This window comes from Cucurbita moschata, unplaced genomic scaffold, assembly GCF_002738365.1.
Source record: "Cucurbita moschata cultivar Rifu unplaced genomic scaffold, Cmos_1.0 Cmo_Scf00041, whole genome shotgun sequence".
NCBI classification, from domain to species: Eukaryota; Viridiplantae; Streptophyta; class Magnoliopsida; order Cucurbitales; family Cucurbitaceae; genus Cucurbita; species Cucurbita moschata.
In genome coordinates, this window is record NW_019268557.1 from 1,104,023 (window position 1) to 1,125,589 (window position 21,567).

General features: G+C 38.5%; 5 protein-coding genes and 1 long non-coding RNA gene across 15 annotated transcripts; all 6 read left to right on the forward strand.

The window, feature by feature from the left end:
- The first annotated feature begins 737 nt into the window (after positions 1-737).
- LOC111433304 (protein E6-like) lies at positions 738-1,730 on the forward strand. The gene has a single exon (XM_023070315.1). The coding sequence runs from the start codon at positions 802-804 to the stop codon at positions 1,609-1,611; it is 810 nt and encodes a 269-aa protein (XP_022926083.1). The 5' UTR covers positions 738-801; the 3' UTR covers positions 1,612-1,730.
- A 2,567-nt stretch (positions 1,731-4,297) lies between these two features.
- LOC111433337 (protein NUCLEAR FUSION DEFECTIVE 6, chloroplastic/mitochondrial-like) lies at positions 4,298-7,061 on the forward strand. 9 transcript variants are annotated; one of them, XR_002708767.1, is made up of 4 exons: positions 4,298-4,586; positions 4,657-4,778; positions 6,103-6,160; positions 6,641-7,061. XR_002708767.1 is itself a non-coding variant. In XM_023070376.1 (4 exons), the coding sequence occupies exons 1-3, from the start codon at positions 4,423-4,425 to the stop codon at positions 6,108-6,110; spliced, it is 294 nt and encodes a 97-aa protein (XP_022926144.1). In that variant the 5' UTR covers positions 4,298-4,422; the 3' UTR covers positions 6,111-6,146; positions 6,641-7,061. The 9 variants fall into 9 exon arrangements, 7 of the variants coding, with proteins under 7 accessions (XP_022926144.1, XP_022926146.1, XP_022926145.1 ...); XR_002708768.1 differs by having other exon boundaries at positions 6,887-7,061; XM_023070376.1 differs by having other exon boundaries at positions 6,103-6,146.
- Positions 7,062-7,971: 910 nt separating this feature from the next.
- On the forward strand, positions 7,972-10,759 carry LOC111433237 (protein DEHYDRATION-INDUCED 19 homolog 4-like). Of its 2 annotated transcripts, XM_023070214.1 has the most exons (6): positions 7,974-8,472; positions 8,570-8,709; positions 9,223-9,300; positions 9,416-9,699; positions 10,077-10,193; positions 10,411-10,759. In XM_023070214.1, the coding sequence occupies exons 1-5, from the start codon at positions 8,370-8,372 to the stop codon at positions 10,183-10,185; spliced, it is 714 nt and encodes a 237-aa protein (XP_022925982.1). In that variant the 5' UTR covers positions 7,974-8,369; the 3' UTR covers positions 10,186-10,193; positions 10,411-10,759. The 2 variants fall into 2 exon arrangements, with proteins under 2 accessions (XP_022925983.1, XP_022925982.1); XM_023070215.1 differs by having other exon boundaries at positions 7,972-8,472; positions 10,077-10,759.
- Positions 10,760-14,846: 4,087 nt separating this feature from the next.
- Positions 14,847-16,065, forward strand: LOC111433009 (ethylene-responsive transcription factor 4-like). Its single transcript, XM_023069892.1, has one exon. The coding sequence runs from the start codon at positions 15,027-15,029 to the stop codon at positions 15,774-15,776; it is 750 nt and encodes a 249-aa protein (XP_022925660.1). The 5' UTR covers positions 14,847-15,026; the 3' UTR covers positions 15,777-16,065.
- Positions 16,066-17,085: 1,020 nt separating this feature from the next.
- LOC111433011 lies at positions 17,086-19,916 on the forward strand. The gene is made up of 2 exons (XR_002708722.1): positions 17,086-17,648; positions 17,754-19,916. It is a non-coding gene; the product is annotated as an uncharacterized LOC111433011 (long non-coding RNA).
- A 473-nt stretch (positions 19,917-20,389) lies between these two features.
- Positions 20,390-21,478, forward strand: LOC111433010 (auxin-repressed 12.5 kDa protein-like). Its single transcript, XM_023069893.1, has 3 exons — positions 20,390-20,564; positions 20,647-20,860; positions 21,096-21,478. Exons 1-3 carry the CDS (start codon positions 20,459-20,461, stop codon positions 21,130-21,132), a joined length of 357 nt encoding a protein of 118 aa, XP_022925661.1. The 5' UTR covers positions 20,390-20,458; the 3' UTR covers positions 21,133-21,478.
- Positions 21,479-21,567: the final 89 nt, after the last annotated feature.

The window sequence follows — 21,567 nt, forward strand, 5'->3', positions numbered from 1 at the left end:
ATATTCCTTTTTTTTTTTTTTTTTTGCAATATTTAATTCTAGAAGACAGACACTCGTACAATCTGTGTTTGATAAAGATAGACAGGGTGGTATAGGTATATAGTCATTCTAGACAAGTATGATCATGACATTTTGCTTATAGTCTATAATATTGCATTCAAACCCTTTTGTGAGTCTTGCTTTTAAACTTGTTTTAAAAAATCTGACTGTTCCCGTTCTTTAAAATCTACTTCTCAAAACAAGGTCATAAGCTTGAAGATACGTTGTTCGGATATAGGCAATACGAATGTAAATTGATTTGATTTACTCGAGTGATGCACACTAATAACAAAATGTGGGATTGTGACATAGGCATCTTACGTTCTTCCCAAGGGAAGAAATGGAAGGGCACATGATGGTTGCACTAAATGCCATTATTTAGTTTTTGTCCCAACCACTCCCACAATCCCCACATGATTGTCCTACTCCTTCATGTCCACAAATTTCCTTTTTCTATCCCATTCGTCATTTATGGATATTTAATCTCATCCCAACTTATTTACCAATATAATTATTAACCATTTACAAATGACACGTAATTAGAAACATCATGAAAATGGTAACTAAAACAGCGACTTTTTCAAGTTCTCATAAAAGCGTAGGCTCCACCAATATCAAAATTCGATCCAACCCACTTGCAATCTAATGAGTAAAGAAGAGAGAAGGCCTATAAGAACAAAACGCGACCCATCCACCTCTCCTTCACTATACAACACAGTTCCACAACACAACACAACACGAACACCTCCTTTCAATCAATCCATGGCGATGGCGAAACTCATTTCCGCCCTCCTTCTCGCTCTTCTGTTCTTCCAAGTTCATGCAAGGGAAAGCCATTTCTTCAGCAAAGTACCCAACAATGGCGGCACCTTCTACACCAAAGAAACCCAAATCCCCAACAAGGCGGAGGATCCTTTGACAAGCCCACAAAAAACTAGCGGCACCCCACAAGACCAAGACCAAGACCCCAACTTCCTCCCTCAAACCCAAGACAACAACTACGGCCTCTACGGCCATGAATCCGGCCAGCTCCCTCCAAATTCCGACGACAATTTCTCCGGTGACCGCCCCGATGACAATAAGTACAGAAGAAACGACGCCGTTCCTTACAAATCCGAGTCAGAGGAGTACGACGACAACGACAATTTCCAAAACAGCAACACGAAGCCGTACGAGAATTCGTTTTATTACAACAAGGATCTTTACGACAACGGACGACAAAGCTTCCGCAACACCCGCTTTTCGCGAAATGATTACACTACAACTCCTTTATACAACCAGGAAAAATACCACAACGACGACCACGACGACGACAACAACAACTTCTACTACAACAACAACAACAATGCCAACAACGTGGTACGACAAGGGATGAGCGACACGAGATTCATGGAGAATGGAAAGTACTATTATGACCTCGACAGGGAGCCTCACCATTACAGCAGGTCCCGGGGCTATTTCCGTAACAACAACAACGGGAACACATACGAGTACGGTAATTCCATGGGAAGGTATCAGAATCAGAACGATGAGGCAGAATTCCAGGAGGAACTCGATGATTTCGTGCCATAAATTTCTACCCACTCCTTAATTAAGTGAAAATATCTTTATTTTGCTTTATTTACTTCATATTTAATTGTGCTCTGTTCAAAAAACCATGAATCTCACCACTCCACCATAGATTAAAGCATGTATCTTTAATGTGCACTTATTACTTATAAATATAAATATATCGTATGCAATGTATGTGGAAGTGGAAATCTCTAAACGTGAGATTGATAATATTTGCTAGCAATGAGCTTATCCTGTTACCAAACAAACATTAAAAGTGTACCATAAATAAATGAGTAGATAAGGCGAGGATATCCGTGACTCCATTTTGGCCCTTATCAAGGACCTGCCGGTTGATATATACTCGAGGAATGGTAACAACAACGACAGATGGGAGTGTTGTGAATCATTGTCGCTAAGTGACGAAACCCCCATTTTCAAATTTAAATCTGGGAAAAGAAAATCCAAATCCAGTCGGTCTCATGAGGTTGTAAGAAGATGGGTAGGGGAGTGATGAATTCAATGGGGCCGTCGGACAGCTACGCCGGTGGTCCATTATGGCCAGTAGGGAAGATGCGAACACCCACACAGAATTGCACTTCTTTTTTTTTTTCTTTTTTTTTTTTTAATTAAGAAAATAGGTTGAAAATAGAGGTGGGTGGGGGTGTGATTGGGGAGTGTCGCCGTGAATGACGGATTTGGACTCACTTCTTTATTTTCTTTCTTTTTTAAAGCTGAGCCACGAATACGGTGCGAAAAAACGAACCAAGCGGCTCGCTTTTGGCTTTTGTGGGGGGTTTTGGTGGGTGTGAAATTTAATAAATCAAACCTGACGCAGTCTATACAATTTTTATAAACTCTATAATTTATTGTCTTCCTTTTGAAATAAATTCCAACAATATTATTCACTCCCGCCATTTAATTTTCCCAAACAATAATAATAATAATAATAATAATAATAATAATAATATACATTCAACGTTACACGGCCTTTCGAATTAATGGACGTTACCCAAATAAGTTCTTATTTTACCTTTTTTATTTCAGTCTACTGGTAGTTGCATACTTATCGAAATTATATCTAATTAACTAAGAAGTTGTTAAAGCATTATTGTGGCATCGATTGAATATTACATGAACTCACATCTTGAGTTTTGAAAAGCATAGCTCTAGTGACGAGTACACGTTTATTATTACTTTAAGTTCAGCTTGAAGTGAGTGGTTGTCAAATGAACACGGTTCAAAAGCAATTGACCCGTCTTCCTCTTTTTTGTAAGTTCAAAATTTCAGATTTTCACATCGTCACCGCTAATTCAGTAATAACAAACTATAAGTATCGTCATTTTGTCACTAAAAAATGAATGTTGCATGCATGCATTGTGACATGTTTGATTGATGTTGAAACGTAACCAAATGATAATTAATGCAAGCATGTGGCTGATTTAGATATATAGTTATGGGTTGAGCTAGCAAAGACCTAATTTCATCTGAGCCAAGCGTTCAGCTCTCAATGTTATCCATTTTAGCTATATACCATTCACTTATGCCTTAGTCAATAATTACTATAATAATATGGCTTAGGTAATGGTTGGCCTAATTATTGTCCTAATGTGACCTAATAGGATATGTTTAGGTAGGGTTATATAAATGATATAATTACAAGGAGCCACATTTAATTGTGCACAAAAAAACTGAATTAAATTTAAATGGGATTCAGAAATAAATAAATGAACAGTTGGTGGGTTATAATGTGTAATGGCGGAGCCACGCGATGGCGTGTAATTGAAGAGACAATAATTAGATGGGTGTGTGCAATTTCGGGCGTTGCCGACATAGCTCATTAGAAGAAGATATCGCCCGATTCAATTTCATTCAATTCATTATTTACTTTCGTGTAATAATTACTGCCAATGCCTACTGACATTCAAAATCAGCCACCTTTCGTGTCTTGTTTGCAAATGTGGCCTCGAAGATTAATGATTAGCTTGGTTGCTTACTTTTTGGGCGAGGTTCTTGGCCTGTGGTTGGCTGTGGGCTTAGTTGCTCTGACCCAATTGTGTCTTTGGTCGAGAAAGACATGGTCGGCTTCCACCCAACAATTGTGTTGGGCTTTGCTCGCTTAGTTCGAACTTTCTTTTTAACCAATGTCTTCAAATTTGTGAGATTTTTTGATGGGGTCTTTTCATTTCATTCACGGTCGAAGAAGAAAATAAAATATTTCTTATAAGGTGTGACAACCTCTCCCTATTAAACTCGTTTTAAAATCATGAGATTGATGACGATATGTAACGAGCTAAAACGGACAATACCTTTTAACGGTGGGTTTGGATTGTTACAAATGGTATCGAGGCGGTAAGCCAACAAGGACATTGGGTCTCCAAAGAGTGGGTTGGGGAGGGAACGAAACATTTATTATAATAGTGTGAAAAGTTCACTCTCATTGATGATGCACTCGGTATCCAAGGAGGTGGGTTGGAGAGGGGAACAAAACATCTATTATAAGGGTGGGAAAACCCCTCCCTCCAAACCTCCCGAGGAAGCCTGGAAGGAAGAGCTCAAAGAGGACCGTATACGGAGAATTTTGGCACTAAAGCCAAAAATTTATTAAAAAAATTTAAATGAAGATGGATCCGAGGGTTTAATAGTAATTAGAGACGAGTCATCCAAATATTTGCGCCATTGGATCAGAGTGATCTGATCTCATAGGTTCTGGAGTATGTTCGTACGGTACGAGCGCATACACAGGAATACCTAAAGCCGAAGTAAAAGGCTAAAACCTCAAGAAAACCCCAACGAAGAAATTTCCGAATTCCTTTGCTAAATCCCTAGAGCATGTCCTCCGCCGCTGCCATGGCTGCTAGATCAGCCTTCAGATCAACCCTAGCCCGAGCCACTATCTCCCGCAGACTTACCAATGGTGCCAAAGTGAAATCACCCGCATCTCCGTTCAGCATCCCCAAGCAGAATCCACTCTCCCAGTCCCATCGCATTTTGAGGTAAATTTTCGATGAAACTTCTTTGGTATTTCGAATTTTGTTATGTGTCTGATGGATTTTTATCTTGAAGATCTCCTGTTGAAATGAGTTGCTGTGTGGAATCGTTGCTTCCTTACCACTCTGCTACTGCCTCTGCATTGCTTACGTCTATGCTTTCCGTTTCTCGTCGTAGCTACGGTTGGACTTCTGAAGGTACTTTCATGCTCTTATCGCCGGATTTTTCTATGTAAACATCTGTATTGCTTGTTCGTTCGTTTTTTTAATTAAGTTTTCCTCTTGTCCTGTTTAGCTTTTGCTTTGGGTTGGCGATTCTACCTTCTTTTAATGGCTAGGTTCTTATGGTTCCCTTATCCCTAATCCAAGGTGGTGGGGGGGTGTTATATCTTAGGTGCATTCAAAATGTGGTTGAGCAGTAAATGTTCATTGAGAATTTGAAAGAACAATTTTGTTCGTGTGGCTGGAGAATTTTTAATTTTCATTTTCGTCAACCCATCTTTTACTCTCTTGCGCGATGAAAGAGTGCACATTGCTTTTCCTTTTGTAGGACAAGACGAGACTATTTGAGGTCTCAGCATGAACGGTGGAATGACTGGATTTATTTTTGTTGTCGACTTTTTGGAAATTGTGGTAAAATATTTCTCGAGTGGATTGTGTTTGAAAACCATTCTTTTGTGGTGAATCCGAGCTCAGAGATTCAACCTTTTGTTCCTATGACTTTATGGAGTTAGTGGTCAGATTGATGGCTGATGAAATTCCAAATAAATTATTGAATTCAGATCTTGTTATTTTGAATCTTTAAGTGGAAAATTTTATTTGTATTCTATTTGTCCACTGGATCCTTAGGGCTTAGACCAATATGATATTCTGGTTCCATGTTTATAGTCTAAGAATTAGAATTCACTTGCTATGTTTTATGCTTTTCTTCTCTCAATGCTCTATGGTCTAAGAATTAGAGCTCAATCTTGTTTATTTTATTGGGATCATGAATTAATATTAGACCATATTTAGTAGTCAGCTTTGTGACGAAAGTCAGGTTACCTTTGAATTTTCTTTTTCGTTTTGTGTTCATTGATGGCATTAATTTTAGTAATATGACAAGGGTGATATTGATTTCTTTTACCACTCAGATTGCAATGATGATGTATGATGAATGTCGGATGGTTCGAGCACTTGCGCTCTAAAGACAAGATGCTGAAATAAAGTCATGTATTGCTAGTTTTTTCGTGTGCAAGTAGTTCAGTGATATTGGATTTATAGCTATAGGAAGAAACAAACTCATAACTGAGTTCACGTAGGTTGATATTCATGTTGGTGAGGCATAATTTTGTTATATTCACCATTCCTAATGACAGTTCACATCCTTGAGTTATCCTTGCTGTATAACTGTTCTTTCTCTTGAAACTTTGGGGACTTTACTTGAGTTCGTATCCTTCGAATGTTACTTTCTATAAAATGGTGTTATTACATCATTGTCACCCTGAAAAGTGAAACTTCTACATTTGCTTTTATGTTGTAGATTCTTGAATGATGAATGCTACCACTGAGCAGGACTTACCTAAGGTAATCAATTCTAGGTTAGCGTCCCCTCCTGCAACTAAAAGATTATTATGAAGAATCATACTGACATTAACATCAAAATTTTAGTGTGGCATGCACGAAATGGATCCAATAGATTACAGAGTGCAGTTGAAATGAGTCCTAGTGCTAGGAGAGTGCAAGGGGAATAGTTTATGGGGTTTATAAACATATAGAAGGTCCTATGCTGGTACTTCTTGAAAGAAAATTTTATGTAGTGATTTACAAATGAATTTAGTTCTCCCTAACTGTTCCTATGACTGATCTCCCTTAGGGGCATTACTTTTCATGATGGTCTTCCTTCTTGAAATCTCATATCCCATCGAAATTTGCTATCAGCCTCCCTTCAGCTCCGCCCCCATCTTCAATCACATTGTCTAAAATAGGTTTCAGATATGCAATCTCTAGAATGTAACCTTGCATCCATCATCAATCTTTTGCGCCTTTATGTATCTAACTCCACGTGTTTCTTTCTCTAGGATCGTGAGAGATTGCTCATTGCTGAACTTGGCTAAGCGACTTGCTGTGTGATTCTTTACTGTTTACTTGACTTAGAAGTCCTAGGGGGGTGGACACCTTTACAATTTCCAAGCTGGAGAATAACAATATACATGTTTGTTAATCATGATGTTTTAGCCATAAAAATTGAACTTTAGATGAGTTGGTTACAGTTTTTAGACAATGTTTATAATCGACATTTCCCCTTTTCTTTTTTTGTATTGTAGATGGATGATTACTGTCTGTTGAGATGCGGTGCATCGATCATAGTTTCGAGAATTTGAATGGAGACTGTAAGATTTTTTTTACTAAGATGATGATACGTGATTTGTGATTTAAGATTTCCATCTGTAGAATTATGTTTTTATGATTACCTGCAAGTAAAAGCAAGTAATTTCCTTATATTTTTTCCCCTTTCACCCTTTTTGTTCCAACGAGAGCAAAACCTCCCTCCATGTTCATAGGAAAGGGAGGGTGTGTACTAGATTCTTGGTGTGAATTCATGGTAGCATTTTAGGTGAACTCATTTAGATATTAACTTCTATTTTGAGTATTTAAGACCTAAAAATATATGATTGTAGAAACTTGGTCACGATGATTTCTTGTTTGCAAAAAATAGAAAATATATGTCTTTGTTTTATTTTTTTTTTTTTTCCAACAATATATATATTAGTTCATAATTAGATCTGCCTATTTTAAAACAATAATTAAAATTTAAAGTAGAAAAATAATTTTAATGGATGAAAATTTAAAGTATTTTCAGGTTTCTTTTAAAGGAACATGATTTTCCAACCCTGAAACGCCGATTTCCCGTTTTAGAAATTCTGTCTGTATATCAGTACCTCGCTTTGTCAATAAATTATTTATTATTATTGTTATTATTATTATTATTAGTATTATGATGCTCCCATCACTGAGTACTCAAAAAAGAAAAAACAAATCCTTTTCTCTTCTGTCCAATGGGAATCTCTTGGTTGATATCTATCATTGTAACCTTTTGGCTTCCATAATTTTATTTCTTTCATTTATGTTCTCTCTTTAATAGGTTTATTTTTCTTTTTTCTCGAGTTCCCCATCCTATAAAAAATACACGTGAAAGAGAACAAAAGCAGAGCATTAGAGATGTTCGTGATTTGTTAGCGGAAAAAATAAAGATGAATAACTAATTTAATTGTTTTTAAGTTCAAAATATACATATTAAGAAAATCAATAATTTGAAATATCATAAATCTTAAACAAAATAAAATTGATAGAAAAAAAAAAAAAAAAAAAGAAGGATTAGAAAGAAAAGAAAGAAAAAAAGGAAAGAAAATGCGGAAAAATGTGAACCACGAAAAGGAGGAAAAGAAAAGAAAAGAAAAGAATGAAAGAAGTGGCGAAATTGGCTCGCATGGCGATGGAAAGCTGAGGCATTACCCATCTCTGTGTGTCCACCCAAATGCCTTCTACTTTCAGAAACTCCTAACTTCAAACTTCCAACTCCAATCTTCTAACTTCAATCTAATCTCTCCAAAACCTCAAATCAATTCATTCATTCATTCATTCAATTCCTCTCTTCTCTCTCTCTCTCTGGCTACTTCCGCCTCTCCTCCCTTCCTCACTTCTGTTTCTTCTTTCCACCTACTCGGGAAGGCACTCTCGTCTGTTTTTCCCCACCTCTGATCCAGATTGAAACTCTATCTTCCACTTTCGTCTCCTTCGTTCCCAGAAATGGATTCCGATTTCTGGACCTCCCGCCTCGCCGCCGCCAAACGCCAGTATATGTTGCAGCATCATCATCATCATCATCATCATCATCAAACCTCCAACTTAGGTTTAGCAACCCTTCCGTTTTCATTTTCTCATCTACCTTTTTTTGTTTTTTGTTTTTTTCTTTTTGCTTTCTGATTTGTTGATTTGGTTCGGTTTAGATCTGTTGGGAATCGATGATTTGGAGATGGATGATGACGCTCGCCCCCATTTTTCATGTCCTTTTTGCTATGAGAGTTTTGACGTTATGTCCCTTTGTTCGCATCTGGAAGACGAACACTCTTGCGAGACGAGAGTCACGGTACGTATTTCCTCCTTTCTCTTTTCTGCGTGCAACCAAGTTTATATGCTATTCACCTGGGACTAGGAGGATGAATTTTTCTTCATGCTATTATGATTGTTTCGGTTATGCTGACAGCTGCTCGATACTGATGCTGATGCAGAAAGTTTTCAGCGTCTCTACTCGCCTAGGTTCTTTATTAGGCTTACATAAGATTTATGGATTTTGAAATTATAGAAACGATTTCCAGTCTAGTTCATTAGAGATTTTAGCAATTGTTGTTCTGGACATTCAGTGGTTATAGTTCTGCCAATCCTTGGAAGTTGTGTGTGTAAGAATTGTTTTAGGTTAATCTTCCATTTTCTTGTGAAATTATTTTTCTTCTTACCCATTATTCGATGAGATCCCCAAAGTATTTTAAGAAACTGTGAGGAGAAAGAAGCTCTCACTGTTTCTTGTGCTCTATTTGCTGCATTTTTAGGTTTTTGTTTTATGAGAAATTAGGCTTCTGCTTAATTTGTATTTGCTTTGCAGGTTTGTCCCATTTGCTCGGTTAAAGTCATGGGGGACATGTTGAGCCATATAACATTGCACCATGGACACTTGTTCAAGATATCCTTTAAATTTGATACTTGTTTTTTCTGAACCCTGTCATTTAAGTGGTATGTTTTGAGGAGGAAGCTATTATTTTCACCATGCCCATCTTGTTTGCTTAACAAAGGATCACCTTCAGAGAGGCTGCAGGTTGCGTAAGATTGCCATTCCCAGCAGTCAGGCATTGTCCCTCTTGAGCCGGGACCTTCGCGAGGCTCATCTGCAGGTGCTTCTAGGGAGCAGTGGGTACCGTACAAGCACCACTAATGGGCCTAATGCAGCTCATGATCCGTTTCTATCATCACTTATTTTGAATTATCCTGCATCTGAAGTTGAAGATATCTCGAAATCCATGCTAACCAGTGCCGAAGACACATCTTCGGAGAATGTGGCACCATCACCTATTTGGAAATCAAGGTACTTGTTCACATCCCTTTCTGTGTCTTTATTTTTTCCTTTTGTTGTACTGGATTTCTCTCTTATTGTTGCTCCTCAAACCACTAGCGTGTCTGTTCATCAAAAAGGGTTTTGGTTAGATCAAGAAACTGTTGTGCCTTTCAGTTCCCTTATATGCCATGACTGCAAAGGCCCTTTGCTTTAACCCAATCCTATTAATTCCATCGCCCTTTACAGCTACTTGTGTTAGGTCATAAGGTAAGAGAAGTTTACCTTGATGACCATAGCCAAGTAACGGAGATCTGTCTATTTTGCATCAATGGAGGAATTAATCTAGTTACGCCCTCTGCTTACCTCTTCCTGTTGTTTAGTATCAACGCTTTTCTTCCTCTCCCCAGGTTTGATCCTTCTTTGAGCCAGGAAGAGCGGGATAAAAGAATGAGACAAGCTATTGAGAGAGCAGGCTTTATGCGGGATATGCTTTTCTCAACTCTCTTAGAGGACTAATGAAAGCAGTAAGTTATTACCAAAATGATGCTAAAATGAATAAATTAACAGACGTTGAATTGATTCTTATGGCTTTATTTGTCATCGACCCAATATGAAACTCTTTGAGTATGGTTGATGATAATATATCCTTCATTATAACCAGTGAATAAATTCCATTGAATATAAAGTCTGTTTATTTATTGTGGTTGTGCTGCAAGAAGAATTTGAATGTAAAAATTTCAGAATAATGAACGACAAGAGGGGAGCACTATCAATGCTCATTGGCGCTCGAACGTCGGCCGGGCAGTACCAGCAGCCAGACTATACAACGCCATACAAGGAGAAATTTGGACGGTCAACAACACAAACGTAAGAATCTCCAATTGCATGGCAACTAGTGGGGATAGGCCTAGGTGCTAGTTCGAAGGAAATTACAAATGCTGTTCTTTTAAAACCTTCTCCTTTCATTGTGACACAACTATGTTGATGACCTATCATTTTGAATTTATTATAGCGTGATGATGAATTGGATGTTGGTGTTATAGTTGAGATCAAAAGATGCCAATGTTCATGGAAGGGAACATTACACACATGACAGTTACTGCCTTTTGTCATTTTCAATTCATTTCAGTTCAACAGTCGATGTCGATGGGTGTGTGCGTTCATGTTCATGTCCCAATTATACGTCGGTACATACAAATATCTTTGAAAAATCCTAGAAATTACAGAATTCTCAAGAATTATTTGGTTTACAAGTTTATCCAGGTCTTTAGCTAATAATGTCTTATAAAGACCGTAAAATACAGAAACCATAACTACCCTAACAAAACACAGTCATCAAATTTGGTCTAAACCAATGAAATGAAAGTTCCATAAATTTTTATTGCCAATATTTTATAGTTTTAGTTGAACTAAAAATAATTTTTGTGTTGCATAAATAATTAGGGCGGCGGTGTGATAAAGTGGAGCAATTGAAAGAGTCGGTGTATGGGGACAGACAGAGTTGCAGGCATGTGGGCCGACCCATAGGCCCATAGATCCACGGGTACCCCCACTTATTAACTACTCTCGGGTCGGGTGCGTTCATCCCCACCGTCAATTCTCCCCTATTAGCATCAGACGGTTCCCAGAAAATGAAAAAATAAAATAATTCCTTTTTGGGAAAACCAACTATAATATGAAATAAAATAAAAGAAAATAAATCTGGATAAGAATGTGAAGGGTGACGTGCCCACCCGATTCATCCTTTTTCACTTTCTTCATCCCCTTCCCCTTCAACAAAAGAAACCCTAAAAGCTGAAGAAATCGGAGTAAAATCATTCTATATTCCAATGGCGTTGGAGCTTCTCGTCTTGGGCTGCACCGGAGTTGTGATCTTCCTTCATGGAGCCAATTTCTTCTTCCACGCTCTCTGGCAGCATTTCACCGTCCGATCTCTCAGGTATCCGTCCATCATATCCCTTTTCTCCTTCCAGTTTTAGTTTCAATCTGGTTTGCACCTTCTGCGATCGTCGATTCTAGGCATTTCCCTCTGTTTCTGAAGACGTCGCTCTATGGATCTTTCGGCGATTCCACTACCAAATTTTATGATCCACTAAACCTAAGTACTAGGATTTTGATGAATGTTGGAGTGTCCTCGGCGTAATGTTGGGGCTAATGTGTCGATTGTTTTTCTTTTCGTGATTTCAGCTTCTTGGGCCCGATTGGATGATAGAAATTGGAGAAGGCGAGCAGTGGATCATTTATTTGGAGACGAACAGCAGCAGATTGAAGACTAAAGTATATATCCGACATTGTGGTTTAATATGTAATCTAGATTTACGCTGTGCTGATGATGAAGAAGAAATAATCTAATTTACACGATACAGATTAAAATTCTATAGTCTATATAGTTCTTGCCATTCATCAACTTGTTTTTCATACTCCATTTCCATGTTTATGGAGTTGATGCTCAACTAGTTTATGATTTATTGTAGAGAGAAGTAAATATTACACAATTTTGCGAAACTGGTTTTCTGGAAGGTGAATTTCTTGAAGAATATGAATTGAATGTCATGAATATCTAAATTCTCATGGCTTTTTGGGTCTAGATATCTTCCTAATTAGGTGAAGTGTTCGAGAATTATCCAGAGAAATAGTCGTTAATTAAAAGAAAATTATGGGTTTGTAAGTAAAACAAAAGATCGAGAGAAGGGTTTGGGTTTGTAAGTAAAACAAAAGATCGAGAGAAGGGTTTGGGTTTGTAAGTAAAACAAAAGATCTAGAGAAATAGTCACAAAATCACGAGTATTTATACTTAAAGTTGACAATATTAGAATAATGTGGAAGTTTACAGATATGTTATTAACTTAGTCATATCAATAGAACCCTTATCAAATAAATAGTGTACTTTGTTCAATATTGTGTAAGATCGTAACTTCTAATATGGTATTAGAGGTATGTCATTACTCAGTCATATGAATAGAAATAGAACCTTAACTATCAAATAAATAGTGTACTTTGTTCAAGCCCAACGGAGCTCTATCTCCAATCCTAATATATAAATAATACCAATATATTAAAAATTACTAAAAATATATATTTCTAAATTTTATTTTATTTTACGAAAATTCTTGTCATTTTATTTACACGGCATGTACTAGTTAGTACGTAGCAAGACTTTTTTTTTTTCTTTTATTAATCGTACATAAAATTATTGATTTTATTTAAAAACACGTTTTTTAAACAAAAAAAATGTAGTTTATCAAAAGAGAAGATGATTGAGGATAAGTTATGAGAATTTATGCATAAGTTCTTAATTCAAAACTCCATTTAAAATTACATCCTTGAAAAGAAAAACTCAATCAAACTTTGGGCTTGTTATAGAATTCTTGAATTGGCATTTAATTAAATTGCTCCAAAAGTAAAAAAAAAAAAACGGACATTGTCAGTTGTCACGGGTCAAACTGACATCAAACACGTTACTTTTTTTTTCTTTAATTTTCTAGTCAACGTTTTCCCATCTTTCCGTTAAAACTAACTTTTTGTTTTTTTTTTTTAATAATTCTATAAATATATTTTTGTTGCTTTTATTATTTGCTGCCACGAACGCAACCAACCAAATTTTTTATTATTATTAAATTTGGATCAATAAATTTACCTCCAAATTACAAGTCAATTTAAGTCAGTAGTCTGATTATGGCGTCAACTTTCCGGCACCCCTCCGCCGCCTTTTCCGCCTCTAATATTGACTTTTCCCTTCTTTGGTCCTTTTTGCTATTTCCATTCTCATATTTAAAAAAAAAAATCCATTACTTTAATTTTTAAATAATTTTTTCATTTAAATTTTAGTTGCACACAAATAAAAGTGGAGTATAAAATTAATATTCTTAGTATCTAAATAATTAAAAGGAAAGACGTGCATAATTAATTCAAAAACTTGGTTGTTGTTCCTTCCACGGCTGAATTGGAAACCTAATTTCAATTGGAATTTCATTAATTGAATTTAAATAGATTTTTTCGTCCTTTAGAAAAAAGAAAAAAAAAAAAAAAAAAAAAAAACTGAAACTGGCGTCAGAAGGTGCGGGGAATGTGTGCGTGTGCGGCAGCCCATAGTTCGTAATCGTGGCTGCGGAACCCACAGTTTGTCTGCCAACGCGTTATTAGGCCATTTCAACGCCACGCGTCCGCCACTCATTGGCTTGAACCACACGGTCAATGGACCGCTTCAAACCCCTCTTATCTTAATCTCTGTGTGTGGAGCAGTCGTAGCCCCCATTTATTTATTTAATTAATTTTATTTCCCAAAAAAGAAGACACGTCATTGCTTGAGTTTTAAATTTATTAAATCCTAGTCACGAGGCGAATTGACAGAATATGCCGACAACTTTTTTCCACCTGCTGCTCCGCTACACGCGCTCTTTTTTCCTTTTTCTTTTTTTAAAATTAATTTATTTATAATTACACCCTCCTGAATTTTGTCTCCAGATTACCCCTGCTTTTAAATTTGTTATTATTTAATTTCTTTTAATTAATGTATTTATTATTTCTAATTAACCTAATTCAATGCTAAACGCTTGCGTTTTGACTCCCACATTTATTCTATTGAATTCGACATCACTCCTTTCTTTCCTTTCCATTCATACCATTAACATAATAATAATTATTATTATATATTCATTAACTTCCAATTTTATTCCTAATATTTTCTTAATTTTCCGTTTAATATCTCTAAATTACTTATTACATTTAAAATTATATGTTTAGAGTTACATTAACCCAATTTATCATATGGTTTTTTTTTTTAAATGTCAAATAAGTAAAAAAGTAAGTGGGAGAGAGACCTAAAAAAGAAAATGAATTTATTTATTTATTTATTTGACGTTAGTGAGTAGAAGGGAGGAAGTGGAGGGTACGCGGAGTGGTAATAGAGAGGAGCGCGTGGTTTAGGGTAAAAGGCAAACGTAATCAACAGTAATGCAAAACGCGCCCTTCCCTGTGGATCTGCTGTATTGACAACCCCACATGACACTTAATTCGGGGACTGGATTGCGAAATTACCACCACACCCTTCGGACTAGCCGCCCCTTTCTCAGTCAATTCTCTTGTTGACTGTGCCCCCCCCCCTCCCCTCTTATCTCCACACCCTCGGCCCCATTTCATCATAATAATCAATTCCTCGCCGATTCATTCCCCCAATTCTTCATCCCTTCTATAAATTCCCACCATCCCGTCTCCACTCCTCGGCATCTCGACCCATTTGCCCCCCCTTTTCATCCATCTCTCTCACCCGACACCCAAAAAGACGGGGAAAAGAACGGGCAGAAATCGCCGGCCCCTTTTCATTTCTTTCATTTGATTTTCATCGGATTTTGGGATTAATGGCGCCCAGGGAAAAGGCGGTTGCCGTCAAGGCCAACGTCGGCAACGTGAAGGAAGTGCATTTTAGAGGAGTGAGGAAGCGGCCGTGGGGGAGATACGCCGCTGAGATCAGAGATCCCTGTAAGAAGAGCCGCGTTTGGCTTGGAACCTTCGATACGGCGGAGGAGGCGGCCCGAGCCTACGATAAAGCCGCTAGAGAGTTCCGTGGTGTCAAGGCCAAGACCAATTTCCCTTTGCCCTCCGACGATCTTCTTAACCTTAACAATAAGATAAACAACATCAACAATAACCAGAGCCCGAGTCAGAGTAGCACGGTTGAGTCCTCCAGCCGAGAGCAACCTCTAATGGTTGATTCCTCACCTTTGAATCTCAATCTCGCTCACGGCATGCCCGGACTCACAGCCGCCGGAGCCGTCACTTTCCCGTTCCAGCGGTACCAAATTCCCATGATCGGAGAAGTTTTTTCCCGCGGCATACCGCCGTCAAACCACGTTCTGTATTTCGATGCCGCCCTTCGTGCCGGAATGATCAAGACCCATCCTCATCCAAACCAACGGCTACGCTTCGACCATCATCACGAAGCCGTAAGTGATTTCCGCCGCGAGTACGCCGGCGGCGGTGTTCAAAGCGATTCGGACTCCTCCTCCGTCGTAGACATGAACGGGCAGGACCTCAAACCCCGAAGCGGCGGCGGCGGCGTTGGCGGCCTGGATTTGGATCTGAACTTTCCCCCACCAGAATCCGCCTGAAATTTTTTCCCCACGCAAGAAAGAACGGCTGGGATTTATATTGAAGTAGTTCCCTTTTTTGTTTCAAATTATGTGTTTAACGCGACAATAACTTAAATACGAAATGTTAGAAGTGGAGAAGGAAGATGATACGATTGTGAATACAAATCCGTCCGATCTCCTCATTTTTGCAGCACAGAGTAAATGAAAACCCATATATGGAGTTTCTCATCTTTCTCCGGCTGTTCTCCGGTTGTTCTCCGGCGAGGGATCTTTTTGCAATATTACTTGTGTATTTAATTTCCCCAAAGATTAATTCTTTTGTAGTTTTCAGTTTACATATAATATCATCATCAAATGGGTTTCTACTTGAAATGAAAAAATTCAAACAAAACTCCTTCTACCATTATTAATAATTAATAATTCAGGGCAACAAATGAAAAAGCAAACCGCCGGGAGTTCAGAGATGGAAGGTCGTTTGACACGTGGAAGTCGTTGTCGTGGTGGATGGAGAAAACACTGACAACACGTGTAATCAAATATTCATCATCCGTCGGCGGCTTTGGTACAGTTGTGTGAACCAATTTTTTCCTTTTTTAAAAATAAATAATAATAATTGAGATGGATGTGGGTGCTGCGGTGGCGTCCCCCACACGCTTGAGAAAGAAAAGGAAAAGGTGGGGGCACGTGCGTGGCGGCCAATGGAGGCAGCAGCTTTGAATCCGGTTTTTACGCATACGACACCCGAAGGGGCGGTCTCGTAATGGGGACCACTCCCCCAAACGAGAAGTGGGGATATGCGCGGCTGCCGATTTTACCAACACATTCAAATCTCTCCATCCTACCCCTACACCTATTCACTTTATTATTATTAATAATAATATTTTAAAAATTGTGGTCCCTATTTCAAAAACCTTCAATTTTTATTTATTTAACGGAAAGAAATTAAACATAATATTAATTTGTATTCTAAAATAAATAATAAAAAATTCTTAACTTGGGTATGAAGAAAAAACTCAAATTTAGAAGGGAAAAAAGGAGGATGGTGATTGGAAGATTCTCCATTTACCCAACCAAACCAAACCAAACCAAACCAAATACCAATATTATATTATTATATTATTATATTTGTTTTTGTTATAAAAATAATAAATAAAAGGAAAAGGAGTCAATAGAATTGCAGGCGGCGGAAGATTAATGCGGGAGAAATATGCTTATGGAGATTAGGTCCGCCGCACTCATAATATTATACGTATTATTATTATTATTTTTAAATTGGTAAAATAAAATCAAAATAATGGGAAATTAAATGTTCAAATTTGGGGCAGGAGCAACGTACGGCGCGGGGTGAGGGCTGAGAACGTGTTGACGTGTTGGACACAGACAGACAGATGGTCACACCGGCAACTTGGCGTGTTCGGCCGGCAGTGGACCCCACCACCTTCTTTATTTATTTATTAAAAATATATATAAAAGCGGCCGAAATGTGAGAGATGCCTCATGTCTATGATGTGCCACGTTTGGCACCCTAATCTAGAACACAGCCCAGCCACCTCACCACCTCGCAACATTAAAATAATAATTATAAAAAGAAAATGAGTGGGTGGCGGCGGCTGCCGCTTCCGACGTGGACGTTGCTGCATTTTGAGGCGACACGCCACGCCACGCCACGCCACACACGAGTGAAGGGAAAGGCATGAGAAACGACGACGGTTTGAGGTGCATGGGAGCGTACAGAACACACGCGACGAAAGAGCGTGGGTGGGGTGTGAGGAAATATTGAGAAATGGGATTTGTATCCCATAAGATGGACAGAAGAAAGTGTGAAGGTTAGCCTTTGATTTGATTTGATGAAGAACTTGGCACTCAAGGCGAATCCGGACCCACTCCTATGTACGCCCTGATTCCACCACGTTTCACTCCCTCCACCTCGCCTGATTTCGACACGTGTCCCCCCATTTTTGAATTATTACAAGAAAATAATTTTATTTCATACAGAATTGGAGTCGTCTTCCCAGTGCAGCTTCAACGCTGAATATGTATGTTGCTCTCTCCATCTCTTTCTCTGTTTCTATCTGAATGTATTTGGTATGTGGGTTTTGAATGGTTTAAGTTAAAGATATAGATTTCGTTCAAATATTAGATGTTTAGCTATCAATTTGATTTCTAGGGCTTAGTTTTTGAGATTTTGGAGTCCCCATTTCAGGCATCCATTAAAGCTCTTGAATCCTTAAAGTTGTCGAGTGTCATAGAGGTTTGTTACATTGTAGCTTATCCTTTATACTATACTCGAATCATTTCTCCTTTTTCACTCATCGATGATAATACGATGGATCTCGATTGAATTGTAGAAAATTGTTTAGGTCTCTTGGCCTTCTGTAAGACTAGTGGGTACTTAGAACTTATCTGCCTTCAATTCCCAGTCCTTGTACCTATAAACATTCCTCTTTAGAAGGTTTTATTTTGATTCATCACATCATTTGTCACAATCCATTCTCAGGATTGGGAGGATTTGGATTAGGATTCTGAATCTAGGTTCGATGCAGAATAGTCCCAATATTCCCTGCGATATGGTTACGTTACTCCTCCCTTCTAAGAGAGAAGACTTATCTCTACACACCAACACGAGCATTCTAGTATGCTTTGTCCTCACATATATGCATCCTAGGAGAATTTTCAAGAGGTCACTCAAACATAGAATTGCTCCAAGTAAAGCCTTCTTAATGTTAGAGTGGTTATGATTGTGCTACTAAAAAAGAAGATGCACCTTGTTGGTATACGTAGTTACTTTCAATTCTTTTTAAGTCTTTCTTAGTCATTCTATCATAAAGATCGTTTTGATTCGGTTGTAGTTTTGGTTCATTTATGTATCCCTCATTTACTCGGGTGTCACATGCTCACTAGTTTCTGCCTTTCTTCGTCCCTGAACCCCATCTTATTAGATAAGGTATCGCTTTAATACCATTTGTCACAACCCATGCCTAGGATTCGGCACTTGATGACCCCAACATTTTCCTACAATATGATAATGTTACTTACTTCTCGCTTCTAAGAGTGGAGACCATCCCCACACATACCAACACAAGTCTTTTCAGTATGTTTTGTTCTCACTCTCATCATTCTTTCTAGAGGTCATCCAACATAGAACTACTCCAAGTGAAGCACGCTTAATTTGGGAGTTCTTATGGTTGAACCACCGAAAAAGGAGGTGCACCTTGTCGGTACAAGTAGTGATTTTCAATTATTTTATTACTTTTTTAGCTATCCTATTCTCGAGATTGTTATCATTCAACGTGGTCTCAATTTACTTATGTACTTCTTCTCCTTTAGTCGAGTAGACTCTACAACTTCTCGCTCCCTCTCGGTGTGAAGACTTTGATGCTGAATCTAAAGTTAGCCTGAACAGTGGGGAAGGGGATTCAGTTTTGGTTGCACCAGAGGGAGGATTCACTTTTGAGCGAACTTCCTGACTGCCAGAAATTGCCTTCTACTGGTTTTGGTGCATCATTTCCCCTTAATAGAGGGGTTTCTGCCTCAAGGAATGGGTTGCCTACTGAGTTTAGACACTCTTCGGATGGCTTAACCAAATTGGGTGTGATGGAGGAACCTGCTAATGTTGCATCCCCACGTTTGCTGAACTATCACTTTTCTCCAGTTTTGAGAACTCTGAATCCAAATACTCCTCTTCTAACTATGCTTCTCTGTCGTTGTTAAGACAAAGTGAACCTACTGCTCTTAAGTTGTCCTAGAAAACTTCGGTGATTAAGAAAAGGGTCTTTGTATTATGGCGTGCTTTGAGCGTTGCTGGATATATGTACAGATATCATTACCATATTCAGCGTTTTCTTCGCTTACCAATATATATATCCAAAGTGCAGCCTTGGCTCAGACCCTGGAACAACCAGCATTCCACCCAAGCACACTCCAGATTCTTCCAGTGGCATCTTATTCTCCATTCCCAACTGAGAACAAAATCTGGGCCGTTCATAGAGTTGAAGAACAACCAGAGGGTATCCACGTTGTGTTAATAAATCATGTGTCCTTTTGCACTGGACCCAAGCCCTCATTTGTTCTTATATTTTAACAGCAGGCAGAGATTCCACGTGTAGAGCAACCCATACCCTGCTCTGTATCTGAAGTAGATATTTTTGGTTTCTGCTACCATGTTTTCTGTCTCCTCATCCTTATCCATTTCACATATACTCTTTTCCAGCTACGGGTGTACTTCAATCCGACTACTCCACCATCGGTACCAACTCAACCCGAATTATAGGAGTTAAGTTGAGTTGGATTGGATTAGATTAGCATTTTGAATTGAGTTGGATTAATATTTTTGAACTCGAATTGATTCGATTTGGTTTCGAGTTCTTAGGACAAAAACTTCGGGTTAATCCGAACAGAATAATAATTTATAGAATATATTAAGAATTTTAGCATATTCATGGGTTTAAATTAGAACTCATCCACGCAAACTTTTTATTAAGTTTATACTCATTCCCTTCAAATTTTCACTAGGAATGTTGGGGTAAATAAAGGAGGTTAACCCTTTTTCTTTTTAATCTAACGAGAATAAAATCTAAAAAAAAAAATAAAATAAAAAAAAGGGCAAGACACTTTGAGCAGCCAGAGCTCTGTATCTATAAAACCATACACATGATTATGGAATTGGGTTCAAAACAAAGTGGGAGGTGAAGTGAACAACAATGGTTCTGCTTGAGAAGCTTTGGGATGATATTGTGGCTGGACCTCGCCCTGACCGCGGCCTCGGCAAGCTCAGGAAAATCACCATCAATCCCCCCATCGTTAAAGGTTTACCCTTCAATCTTGAGTGTGAGAATTGTTTCCTGTTTTTTACCATTTCTTGGTTGATTATTGTACCTATTGGTTTCAGATTTGGATGGAGAGGGAAGCAAAGGGTCGTTGTCCATGCCGAATAGTCCGGCAACACCCACCACGCCGGTGACACCTACGACGCCGTTAACGGCGGCGCGTAAGGACAATGTTTGGAGGAGCGTCTTCAACCCTGGTAGAAACCTTGCCACCAAGACTATTGGTGCTGAAGTCTTCGACAAACCTCAACCAAACTCTCCAACTGTTTACGACTGGTACGTACCGCCACTTTCCACCCTTTCTACTGGACGGAGTATAATCAAACCTTTAAAATCATAGTGATATTAGTTTTTGAGGCATCCTGTCCTTAATATTCCCAACAGTTGGTGGGATGATAAAAAGATTTGAAAATTCCGTTCAGATCCAAGCCGTCAGATCTGTTGACTGCGTCATGGTCCTGACATCTGAGCCCTCTATTTTGATATGAAATTGTTGGTTTTGTGACTACAGGCTCTACAGCGGTGAGACCAGGAGCAAGCACCGTTAAATGGAGGCTCCGGCGGCTTTCACCGGCGGTTTCATGTAAATAGCGTCGTAAAAAAGTCGTGTTTGTTAACGTGGACCGGTGGGTTTTGGATGTTTATGTGATTTACATGCCCTAACTAGGTTTTGGCATCTGCCAAGCAAGTTTTTATATAGTAGTGTTTAATATGTGTGAGTTCGTAGTTAACTAAGTTTTAAGTCTGCTGTCGCGGCCGATGATCGGACTGCTTCTTAATAGAGTCCGCCGTGCACGGCGGTGATGAGCGACTCACGATTGTTATGTTAAATAAATGTGGCCTTTGCTTTCTTTTAAATTTAATCAATCAGTAGATAGTGCAAGATTATGATGATGATAAGCATTAAATTGTGATAAACCCTTCGTTACGGAAGTGTATGGGAAAGTTGGTAATGGAATGGGCCCACCACCCGCAAAAGATCT